The 13,736-nt window shown below is 36.2% G+C and overlaps 1 protein-coding gene across 1 annotated transcript in view; it reads right to left on the bottom strand.

Annotated features, from left to right (window-relative positions):
• Positions 1-13,736, bottom strand: part of poc1a (POC1 centriolar protein A) — an 82,834-nt gene that overhangs the window by 10,714 nt on the left and 58,384 nt on the right. Inside the window, exon 10 of the mRNA XM_051123009.1 lies at positions 7,953-8,126. Coding sequence (XP_050978966.1) covers positions 7,953-8,126 — 174 coding nt within the window. The remainder of the gene's footprint in view (positions 1-7,952; positions 8,127-13,736) is intronic.

Raw genomic sequence — 13,736 nt, 5'->3', positions numbered from 1 at the left:
CCAAAAAATAGCTGAAATGATTAAAACAGCCCCCTTCAAAAGTTTGGGAACCCTTGGTTCTTAATACTGTGTGTGGTTACCTGTATTATCTACAACTGTTTTTTTGTTTTGTTTTGTGATTGTTATTCATGAGTCCTTTGTTAGTTTTGAACAGTTAAACTCAGCATTGTTCTTCAGAAAAATCCTCCAGGTCCTGCAGATTCTTCAGTTTTCCAGCATCTTTTCCATATTTGAACCCTTTCCAACAGTGACTGTATGGTTTTGAGATCCATCTTTTCACACTGAGGACAATTTAGGGACTCAAACACAACTATTAAAAAATATTCAAACATTCACTGATGCTCCAGAAGGAAACACAATGCATTAAGAGCCGGGGGATGGAAACGTCAAAAATCAAGGTAAATTGTACTTAATTTGTCTTCCAGGAAACATGCAAGTAACTTCTGTTGCTTCCGAGGGCAGTACTAAATGGAAAAAAAAAAAGATATATTAACAAAATAAGAAAAATCTTCATCCTGTTCAAAAGTTTTCACCCCCCGGTGTCTTAATGCTTCATGATTCCTGAAGAATCTGCAGAACCTGGAGGATTTTTCTGGACAACAGTGCTCAGTTTAACTGTTCAGAACAAACAAGGGACTCATGAACAACCATCACAAAAAAAAACAGTCGTAGATCATCCAGGTAACCACACACAGTATTAAGAACCAAGAGTTCCTAAACTTTTGATAAGGTTATTTTAATAATTTCAGCTATTTTTTGGTCTTGTGGACTATATGTAAACATCTTTCATGTAAAATATCTTACTCAGGAGAGCACTAAATAAAAAAAAATATCATGCATTTTGTATAATCTCTCTTATTTTGTTAAAATTATTCACATTTTCACAGATTCTTTAAGGGGTTCCCAAACTTTCGCATAAAACGGTATATATACACTACCATTCAAAATGCTTCTGACAAAGTATTTTTTTTTTTGGTAAATAAATTAATGATTTTATTTAGGTAGGATGCATTAAATTGATCAAAAGTGACTGTAAAGAAACCATTTAGTTGATTTTTATTTCAACTAAATGGTGTTCTTTTAAACTTTCACTCCATCAAAGAATCCAGAAAAATAAAATGCGTCACAGTTTCCACAAAAATATTGATAATATTGATAATAATCATAAATGTTTCTTGAGCAGCAAATCAGCATATTAGAATGATTTCTGAAGGACCATGTGACACTGAAAACTGGTATAATGATGTTGAAAATTCAGCTTTGATCACAGGATTCATCTGAAATTGTATATTTGAAACTGTAATAGTACTTGACATGTATTTTAATATTGTACAATACTTTTCGTTTACTGTATTTTTGATCAAATTAATTCCCTGCTTGGTGAGCCCACACTTCTGAATGGTAGTGTATACATATATACTAATTTATACAACAGACAATGCTGATAACTTACTCTCTAGTTGAGGTTGCTTGGATCCGATCTTATTTGGATCATGAATCAAGGCTGTATCCTGGCTAAATTTTACCACCTTTAGTGAAGCAGCAGGCCAAGGCAGACATGGGTATTTGTATGAAGGTGAAGGTTAGCATTCCCTGCATGGAGAATGTGAATCTGGAATATGGATAAATGCTCCCAGATGATGAAAAGCCCCTTTTGAGGCCCGAGCGTTTTCCACATGCCAGAGGAACAGCGTTAGGACAGAAGGTGGTGTTCTTCTGCAATGGAAACCAGCTGTTACTGCCTAATAACTGCAGCATGAAGTCTTTTCCTCTCTACTATCACACAGATGCCACAAACATGCAGAATAGGGGCAGGTCAGGTGAAAATGCTGAGCGGGGCAGCTCAGAAACATTAGCCTTCACTTTCCCAGCCGAAGATGAGCCAGAAAACAGCTAATGATATGTAAAACGATAACATCAGACAGTCAACAGACCGCTAGGTCAGGATCTATTCACCTTCCCCATTAAGTCATTAAAATGTGTTTAAATGAGACTCCTCAAAGTAAATAACGTGCCATTTGTAGATATTTGTAGTAGGGCTGTTGATTTAACGGTATCATTTGGTGTGATTACATTTAACACAGCCAACAAATGCACTAAGCAGCGCTGGTAACAGATGAACAGACGAAAGGATAGTACGACAAAGATATCGCTTTCCTCAGCGGACATTTAAACTAATGTTGAATGTTGAATGCATATGAGAATGAGCTGAAGAATAAATGGTGTATCAGATGCAGGTAATCAAAACTCACTTAGTCACTCTCATAATACTCTACATCATGGGTTCTTAGCTCTGACTAGAGAGATTCATGCAGATTTCCTGCAGATTTCAGCTCCAACCCTAATCAAACACACCTGGACAAGTTAATAAAGGTCTTTAGGATCACTAGAAAGTTACAGGCAGGTGAGTTTAAGGTTGGCGCTAAACTCTGGAGGAAAACGGATCTTTAGCTCGGTTTCTTTACTTCCTTTTAAATGTACTAAAGCGTATATAGTCAACTCAATTCTAGCAGTACATTGACATTGTGAGCTCTGAATCACATCCGCTCTGACTTACAGCACTGCAGCATACGTGGCCGTTGTTTTAATCAGGCTTTAGTCATGTTGTGGTGGTGTGGTACATGAAAGCTCCTCTAAGCCCTATATATATATATATATATATATATATATATATATATGTATACACACACACACAGTTGAGGTCAACTGTACATATATACCTACATACACCTTGCATTTTACAAAATAAGAGGGATCATACAAAGAGATTTCACATAAAACACATTTAAATAGAGTTAAACTTCCCACTGTTCTTCAGAAAAATCCTTCAGGTCCCACTAATTCTTTGGTTTTTCAGCATTTTGGTCACTGATGCTCCAGAAGGAAAAACGATGCATTAAGAGCCAGGGGTGTAAACTTTTGAACAGAATGAAGAGGTGTACATTTTTCTTATTTTGCCTAAATATCCTATATAATGTGCCTTCAAATATTATATTTGAACCTTCTGTAATAGTTGCAAGTCCCTTAGTTGTTCAATAAACAAACAAACAAACAAAATCAAATGTATGTAAACTTCTGAACAGGGTAATTTTTATAAATTCAATTACTTTCTCGCGTGGACTAAATGTAAACATCTTTTATGTGAAATATCTTATTCAGGTCAGTACTAAATAAAAAAAAAAGCATGAATTTTGTATGATCCCTCTTATTTTGGTAAATTACTGAACATTTTGCAGATTCTGCAGGGTGTATGTAAACTTTTGACCTCAAATGTATATAGAAGCATGCAAGAGCAGGTGCATTAACACACATTATTCCTCTCATTTAGTGTACGGTGAGCTGATGAACCGAATGGACGCTAATGCTGCATTAGGTGTGCAGTGGGACGGACATTCATCTGAAAGACAGCTTCTACCAGGAACAGAAAAACAGGCTTCATGCTTTCAGCTGTAATTTCACATTTGACTTACCTTCATTATAAATGCTCCTTCATACATGTATAATTAGACATCATCAGAGCCAATTACCCCACCTGTACAACATGATCTCAATGGCTGAGACTGATTTGATCCAAAACATATAATCACTGATGAAAAAATGCAGTGGATATGAAATGTAGAAGCTGTAGTACATGTAAGGATAGGCAATAGATCTGAACCAAGGTAAATGGTTTGAACTATATTCTAAATGAAAACACTTGGTATTTAGATGTCTGTTATATGAACAAACAGTCAGTAATTAAACCGCTTTAAATCTCAAAGCTCACATACACAGAATGTTCATGAGTGAGTTAAATGGTAATTCAATTAATTATTGATAGTTAATGACTTCTGGTTAATTCAGTGAAGCATTTTTTAAAAACGTAAAAAAAAGTAAAACAATAACAGTTAACTTGGATCATTAAAAGAACCGGCTCATATGCAGTGTATTTGTTTTTGTGGGCAGCTAGTAAAGACGACAGTCACGATAAAGTGTTTTTGAATTAATGTGTTCTCCTGCACTTTTAGCTCTTCACGTAAATACCTTTATTAGTTTTCCTGTTTCATTTCTCCTCACCCAGAGGACAACTTCAGCTTATTTCATTGACATGACCTTAATATGTTAATATTCCTGCTCGCAGAGCTGCTGTGTGTAGTGACACATAACAAATGCGGTCATTTACCATGATTTACACTTAGTCAGTTCAGTGTTTTTTTTATTTTATATATTAACTGACAGAGACAGAAAAGAGAGGACACATGATTACTGGGTAGAAATGCCTAAATATTTGCTCCATTTTGTTTGATGCCAAATTTTATATGTTAGAAGAAAATGTCATAATTTGTTTGTTGTAATTGTGCCATTGATATTAAATATTTCAGTAACACTTTAGTTTAGGGACCAATTCTTACTATTAACTAGCTGCTTATCAGCATGCATAGTACTAACATATTGGATGTTTATTAGTACTTATAAAGCACATATTAATGGGGGGATCGGAGCTCGGACATCTTTAGGTTTCAGCGCCATAGAGAAACGTTGGAAGATCTGAAGCTTTAATCCGACTGATGGTGTTTATTAGAGGTCGACGAATATTGGATTTTACTGATACCGATAACTAGGTTGGAACACACTGGCCGATACCGATTAATCGGCCGATAGTTTTTAAAATGGATACTGAATGGAAAATAAATACTCCTCTACTATTTAAAAAAAGTAGCCTACTGAACCATACTTAGTAAATTAATAAAAATATTAATATTAAATATATATTGATCATTACAGTTAGGTCATTGTTCATTTATGTTAACAAAAGCAACAAAATTTTTAAAAATATACCAGTAAATGCTGAAATTAACACACTCTAACAAGGAACAATACTTCTATTCTACAGCTTTTATCAATCTTAATGTTCCAAATGCTAGAAAATTTGTGGTTTATCTAATCAAAATATAAAAATATGCTAGTCACACAATGGGCAAAAGTACAGTTCTAGAAGAACCTGCAGTTATCCGGTATCACACACACTGGATGCATCACATTCAATTCAAGCGGGGGTCTACAAGACTTTATTTGATCACCAAATGGGCAAAAGTATACTGCTGTCATTTTTCCACTAATGCAGCATCTAGTCAACAAATTCATCGCTTAGTAATGACATAAAAACATGCACTACAGTATACTGTACACACCATTTCGTTGTCAATGTTTTAAATCCACCTTTGAAGTGTCCTGACCTGTGCAGCGCACAGTGTCACGTGTCTAAACAAACGGCACGCGCTGTCAGTGATTTCCGCCACTAGAGGCCGCTCTTGTGCTGTATAACAAAGACTATAGGGACTTTGCTCTATAATGACGACCTTCTCAGCCGCTCCAGCAACGGACCCAACCCGGAAAAAAAAAATATCGGCATGGATTTTTGCCGATAACCGATAGTTCCGCCAATCCGATAAATCGGTCAACCTCTAGTGTTTATGCTACAAAAATGGAAAAACGATGTGCCTGGGGTACTTGTAATACTGATTCCAGGTATCCTGAGAGGATAAGCAATGGAATTTATTTTAATTTTAATTAATTTCCTAAACCCAAGCAAAACCGAGCAAAATGTTTATAAGCGTTCAACCCCAATAACAATAAAGACGAAAACATTCATTTCTGGTTGTCATACTCTCATCAAGTTACAATTTTCATCTCTCTGCTCAAGCAGAACGTTAATGTGATCTTGTGCTTCAGCAAGGCATCTGTCTAAAACTAGCTAACATTAAAGTTAACAAGTCCATGCTAAAGTACAAGTGAACTGTTCTCACGTCATGTACAGTGTATGTCAAAAACGCATAAACAAAGGTCTACATTTCAGTGCCTTTTTACACTAAACGGGTTAAATGTCAATAAATTGAATCTTACACTGCGGTACATGAACAGTGTTGATCCGGGATGTTGTCATTGCGACCATAACATGAAGCTTCTCCCATCTGCATTGTGATCTCAGGGCTCGAAATTGTGACCGTTTTGGTCGCATATGCTCCCGGAATTTAATCTGTGTTAGTAATTGTTGTGGTGTGACTTGTATTCATTTCATTACAAAACTTTCGCTAAGTACTGCACAGTATATGACTGTTGTGAGCTGATACAGTAAGCCGTTCTATCCAACATTAGCTTACATAACCAATTAAACTTCATCTTTACATTCTTAGCTTTAATGCAGATTTTAGATATTAGCCGTCAATCACTCACATTGTGCTCTGTTGGAACTCGGAACCGGATGGTTTTTGCTCCAAGCATTTTCTTTCAACCAATCTCTGTTCCGGACTGGCACTGCATTGCAATTAGGGGTGTGCGATATGAACATTTTTGATTGTTGACAATTAAAATATCCCTACGATCTGCTATTATTGAAGAAACAAAGTAAGCCTATCGTGCTACAGTGCACATTCTATCAGTTGCAGTTCTGGCGCCATTCACACCAAATGTTTACTCAGCAGTAGAATTCCACTCACTAAACACTGCACTTATTTGTAATCACAAAAGTACATTATTTGCATGTGCTTTAAACCTTGCTGCTTAAACATTTTATTTGCGTGCTGTTCTGACATGCGCTTACATTAGAAGCATGCGCACTCAAAAAATAAATAAATAAAGAGCCCGTCAAACAGCGCCTGATTACTGGAGTAAGCTGTCTTTCATGTGTGGTTTGGCTGAGGTGTTTTATGTAGCATAATTTCACAAAGCTAAAGTCTGTCGGACCATTCTTTTTTTGCTTCAAATATTGAAATTATAATATAATTTTTATCAGAAACGGCTCATGCATGCAGCATCTTTGTGTGGATTAAGTTTAAAAATGCAGTGGTTGCCTCTAATTTAAATGGCTACAGAGACTTTGACCTGTAATAGAGAAAATGAACATCTTGTTCATGTTCTCATATTTTCATTCTTTCTTGTCCCTTTCTTAAGGCAATAAATAATTATTAAAATAGACCATTTGTTTGTAAAGCATCGGCAATCAGAATTGGCCATGAAGAATCAAGATCAGTGCATTACTAAAAAGAAGTGTGTGGTAAAGAATTCAGGATCAGGTTCGACTGGTGAAGCTATTAATCACCAGGATGTTGCTGGCTGTTCCTGTCAATTGGCAGTTGTGGTGCTCCTTAATATTCACTGGGTGCTCCTAAATTTTATTTGGTGCTCCGAACTTTTTAAATTTGGAAGCACTAGTGCTACCAAGTAAAAAAGTTCATTTCAAGCCCTGGATCTGTATTTTTACATATTTATTTTAATATCTTTTACATATCCCTTCATGGCATATTTAAGTCCCACTCAAATGACAGTCCTTCTGTGTCCCAAATTTATCAAAAACATCTTGGGACAAGGTTTTCACAGTGATATTTTTCTCAAATTATCTTCTTTTATGTTCCATTGTTTACATTAGGCCGTCGCAGCTTAAATGTTTATATGTAATAAATTCTATGTTCTAATATTTCTTTCTAAAGATACAATTTGTAATGTCTACTTGATACTTTCTCATTTAACATACAAATAGCTTTAAACAATCTTTTGTGGGTAAATTCAAATTTATTTTGCGATTAATTAGATTAATTAATCAAAACATCATGTTATTGATTAGGTTAAAAATGTTTAATCGACTAATAGCTATGTTTACGTGCCCTAATCTTCAATAATCTAGTCCGATTTCAGATTCTGAAAGTTCTTGTTACATAAACACTAAATGTTGTGATCTGATTCATGTATTCATTAACATTACATGCATTCTGAACTCCTCCACGTTTAGAGGTGGGATACCTGGTGGGATTATTTCAGGTCTACACCACCCCTTTCATTCTGATCAAAATTTCATTCAGATCAAACTCATTTGGATCAGCTGAGGTGTTTACATGAAGTTTTTGCAGTCCAAAAGAGCCAGCATAGACAGATGATGTGGGTGCATATAAGAACATTGTTTGGTGTAAATCTGTTACCTGTGTGAGCACATCTAACTGTCCTACAATGTGCTGAAGGGTGCTGGTCAGTGCAGCGGGAATGCTGTCCTGCTGGGCGTTAGGCGGGCCGTCCACACTGGCGGGTCTGACCGGAGCTGTGCTGCCACTCTTCTGTGAGGTACGGCCATCAGACAGACCAGCGGCTTCAGACTCCTGCAGGAGATATGGGAAACTATATGAGTGTCTCTGAGCCCTTTACACGTTTGTCAATCTCAAAATGTTTTATTAAAAAAAGACAATTTAAAAAAAAAACATCTCAGCCCATTTAAGTGTGCATGTGTGATCTAGAGTAAACAAGATGACTGGCTCTTTAAACTGTGATTATTTTAGTGCAGCGTTTGATTGATTAGTCATTATGTTTCTGATAATAGTTTGAGAAATCATGTAAGCATGTTGTAACAGTTTAATTAAAGTGCTGAGGGGAATGTTAAGGTCAACTGTGTAATTGACTCGTGTTGCTTGGTTACAGTATTATGGATACAAATGAGAATAACAGCATATAGGACTGACAAGAGGACGCGGAAAAGCCAACAACACTACAACAGCTCCATCAATAAAACGTATTACACCAATAAAGACTGATATTAAACCCCGGGCTACAATGATTCAAGATACTAATAAGCACTTTTACCACCTCGAGTGATAAGTGTACATTATGCTCAAGGTTTTTCCCAGAGTTTGTCCATGTATATAAGTCTCAGTAAGGTGGAGGTTTGTGATAGTAATCCACATGAAACATCTGCGTCGTCACAAGAAACTGAGGCCACAGCCTCAGAGTGTGTATGGTTCCAAGTGTTTAACTACATGTAGTCTAATTACTGTTGAGATCGACTGCCAGGCTGCTCATTAATGAAAATGAAAGAGCAGAAACTGTGAAACCATCTTAAATCAAGAGAACAGATGGTGTGAAATGAGTTCATGGAATGAATATGATTGACACTGATGTGAATTGAACAAGGCTGACCAAGTCTGTTTTGTTCAAAGAGCAACAATCAGCTGTCCAAAGCGTTCGGGAACAACGTTCAGACATCTGAAGCTTCAGGGAGACTCATCTGTTTAGAGATGTGTGTGTTGGGCTCCACAACCTCAGCATATGAAATTTTGATTTTAGTGGTTTTAAACTTTAAGCAGCCAATAACTCACTGCAAAAACTCAGAGTATGTCCTTGCTGCAAGTGGACCTCTTATGTAGTCTGGCTCATATTTTAAGATTGGACAGGATCTCCCAGGGAAACCGCATTATTCGGAAATCACTTAAAGGGGTCATCGGATGCCCATTTTCCAAAAGTTAATATGATTGATGAGTCTTAATGAAAGGTCTATAACATACTTTGGTTAAAAATTTTCAATGGTAGTGTAAAACAACACCCTTTTTACCGTGTCAAAATAAGCTCTGCAAAAATCAACCCATTCTGAAGTGATTGTTCCTTTAAATGCAAATGAGCTCTGCTCGCCCCGCCCCTCTCTTCTCTCTGTGGAGTGACGAGCCTGTTTACTTTAGCCACATTTAGCGTGTTTTAGCCACGAAGCTTGCTAACCAGCACGTTATTAGGAAAGGTGATTGCAGAAATTCATAAAAAAAAAACCTTATACTCACTTCTGCTGTAGGTGAAGCTGGATCACGAATGATTTGCATGAACATAGACGCATTTATATAGATTGGGAGGCGCATTCCCTTCACAAACAAATGTAATCCAGTGCATTTTCAGCTGCTCAGATGTCGGGAGTAAATGATGATCACTATGTTCACTATTACATCTAGCAACACAAGACCTCAATAGCTCGATGGGATATATTCTTGTCTAACTTACATCCCTGCTCCAGCATTGAAACAATGGAGGTCGGACTGTTACAGCTATTGACGCTCATGTCAATCAACTATCATGGGAGCGGCCTCTGTCGGTGTGACGCCACACCGACAGGCATCTGAAAATGGCTCGATTTGAAAAAGGTGATATTATTTTTACAGATTAATTAAAAACCACTGCATGGATTTTTATCACTATAGGGTAGATTTGTACATACACTGCCAACACACATTAATGTTCAAACTACATGTAAAAGTGAACTTTGCAATCGATGACCCCTTTAACAGAAATAAGGAACACTACAAAAACTGCTTTTTGTGCATTGTTTTCCTGGGAGACACTTAACTTATCCATGTTGATAGGCTTCAACTGTAGTTTTTTTTCAACCATCCACATCCTGTTTTAAAGTAGCTGTTTACTTCCAGAACAAACATTTGCATGTTGTACTCACCCCCTTGTCATCCAAGATGTTCATGTCTTTATTTTTTCAGTTGTAAAGAAATTATGTTTTTTCGAAGAAAACATTTCAGGATTTCTCTCCATATAATGGATATCTATGGTGGCCCCAAGTTTGAACTTCCAAAATGCAAAAATGCAGTTTTAAAGGGTTCTAAACGATCCCAGCCGATGAACAAGGGTCTTATCTGACAGATATTATGACTTTCTCCTCCAACTTCTAAATCGTCATACATCGCTATTTTACCTTTTTTTTGTAAAGGGTGTTTGATCTCTGGTACTTCTGCAGGAATGTAGGATGATTTTGAAGTTGGAGGAGAAAATGAGATGGGAGTTTTTCGACATACCCTAACTGTCATAAACAGGAATACACACAGTTTACGCAGAGCTAGACCAAGACTAGCGTTTGCGGTTAAAAAGTACATAAATTGTAATTTTTATTTTATTTATTTTTTTGTTTCTTTTAGAAAATAACCTGTTTCACTAAAAATGATTCTTCAACACTGTTCAGATTATTTTAAAAAATCCTTTTCATTTAATACCATTGTGTTAGGTTTTCCATTTATACAATTGCATTGTGTTAAACTGATTTGAAACAGTTGCATTTTGGTACAACTCAGTATTTTCATTTTGAAAGAACGTGTGTCAATTAAATAGGCCAAAAATACCATTTGGTGCTTGTTCAATTTACTTAAGTAAATTAAGTTAATCCAACACAATTTTTTCAACCACTTTACTTAATTAATTTGAGTTGAGAGTACATAAATTATTTTACTTGTGTAACTAGGAAGTGAATTTCCCCTTCCCATCATGCTTTGTACAAAGAGAATAAATGTTGAAATAAAATGTTATTTTATGCATTTTTTAATTAAGATGATACAATTGGGAGACTTGTTAATGTTTAATGTTCTTTAATGCTTGTATTTAAAACAGTTTCTGGAGAGTTAATGTTTTTGGGGGTTACCATTGTGGTGAAGTGTAGAGCATGAGCTTGGGTTGAGGACCTGCTGACGTGAGTTAAAGTTGTTTTAATAATAAAATAATCAACTATTTTGGGCATGCCATGGAAAGCCATCTTATGGCTAATGCCTAACAAGTTGGTTAATGCCTGAAGTTAAGTACATCAAATGTATAATTTTTTGAGTGTAGAAGGATTTCTGCCTAGTTATTTGTTTTTCAGTTAAATGTTTTATTTTGAGCATAAAATAATCACTTTATAAATGTATCAATTTCATTTAAACTATATTTGATCAAATTGAGTTGGCCGAACTCAATTACATTTCATTGCATGAATTTAATTTTTATGAGTTGGGGTTACACATATTTATTGGATGGGAATCCTGCCCTTAATTAAATTGAGTTCATTCAATAAATTATTTTTTTGAGTGTAGAAAAGACCCTTCTTCCTCTGCTGGGATCGTTTAGAGTCTTTTCAAGCGGAATTTAAACTGCATTTTTGAAGTTCAAACTCGGGGGCCCCACAGATATCCATTATATGAAGAGAAATCCTCTTTACGAAAGAAAAAAATTCTTTACGACTGAAGAAAGAAAGACGTGAACATGGATGACAAGAGGGTGAGTACATTATCTGTAAATTTTTATTTTGGAAGTGAACTACTCCTTTAAGACTGTTGACTGCACTCGCGTCTCACGTCTCTCGCACACAAGCTGCGTGTTTTTAAGATGCCTTGCGAAGTTAAAAGAATTTCAATTTTTACACGCAGCACTGCTCATCAATGTCAGTTCCAAAACAGTGAACCAATCAGAAGACCCCGGAGGTGAGGCAAACATTATGAGCTTTCGTTTACAGTAGCAAATTGGCATGGCAACTGCTATGGCTGCTGGCATGCAAGCACTCATAGTGGCTGTGTCCAATAACCCTGAATTATATACTATATTCTTCAAGGGATTACTCAAACTTGTTTTCTAAAAAAAAGCCTGGCGAGAAATATTTACATTTTATTACATGGCACTGTGGAATACTCAATTCTGATTGGTCAGTCACCACATTCCGAGGTATGTTGTTCCCCAATAACAACTAGTAAAAACAAATAATACAGGCTCATTCGGCTAACTGCAGTTTGCACTATTCGAACAAACTGGTAAGATTCTGAGCACAAAACCATTCCTGAACACTGCGTCTTGCGTTTAAAAATAATGTAAAAAATTGCGATATTATAAACTGAAACTTTTCTATGTGAATATATTGTAAAATGTAATTTATTCAAAGCTGAATTTTCAGCATCATTACTTTAGTCTGTTACATGATCCTTCAGAAATCATTCTAATATGCTGATTTGCTGCTCAAGAAACATTTCAGATTATTATCAATGTTGAAAACAGCTGTGCTGCTTCATTTTGTGGAAACCATGGTACATTTTATTTTTCCTTCGATGAATAGAAACTTCAAAAGAACAGTATTTATTTGAAAAAAAAATTCTTTACCAATTATAAGTAACATTATATAAGTGTTATTGAAGCTGAGGATGCTCCAGCTGAAGCTGTGTAAGTGTGCTGTGAGTCACTCTGGATAAAAGTGTCTGATAAATAAAACTTACTATAATATCATGCTGTACTGTACTACAGGATGCAGTATGGTAAAGCCTCACACCCTCAGACAGAACTAGATCATTGCCATTATAATCAACGGCTATGGAAACTGTTCTTGTATGTTGCTTCGATAACTTAAACGGTTTGCATATTTTCAATTTAAAGCATCTCAAATTCATCATCCGAACTGGGCTGTCACCAGACATGGTGTCCATGCAGTCTCATGTGTTCAGAGGGTACGGCATCATGTCTAAGTTCTTTAACTGAGAGAGGCAATAGGGAAAAATAAACAGGCTGTCGCCATAAAACGCCTCCTGAACACATCTGGCAAACAGGTGCCATATGAGTGCCTCTTCCTGGTCCAAGCTAGGTAAATATTTGCCTGTGTGACCCTGGTGATTTTAAGGCAAACAGGGGTGTCTGTTGAACACACGCTGATGGGATGGTCGAACAAAGGCGCCTGATGAACACCAGCAGGTCAGTATGGTAAATATAAAGTGCCGCACAGTACACTTTCTGCAGTCACAGAGAAACTACTCATCACAGATGCTACGATGATTGTGACTACAGACTGTTCAAATCAACTGTTCATATCAAAACAGAGATTGTGCTCATGAGTGTTTTACATTTTTAGTGGCTCAGTTCACAGTGAATACAACAAACTCAATATCTACATGTGCTGTGAGTTTAGCACCAGGGTATCTTCACATTTGTATAATTTCTAACATTTCTGTGGACAGATGATTATAGTATTTCACTAGATTTGTAATCAGATGCTGCGTTTTTAAACCCGTTTTCACTGTTTTCATTTCAACTGCAGTTTTCTCCAAGAAAAAAAGTATTATTATTATTATTATTAAAATTGTTTGGTATAAGAGTGTCACAACTGATAAGAGGTCTGAGTCCACTTTAAAGTAGGGCCCTATGAAATCCGTTTTATTTTTCCCAAA

Source organism: Labeo rohita, chromosome 11 (genome assembly GCF_022985175.1).
Source record: "Labeo rohita strain BAU-BD-2019 chromosome 11, IGBB_LRoh.1.0, whole genome shotgun sequence".
Lineage (NCBI taxonomy): Eukaryota > Metazoa > Chordata > Actinopteri > Cypriniformes > Cyprinidae > Labeo > Labeo rohita.
This window is presented reverse-complemented; position numbering and strand designations above follow the sequence as displayed.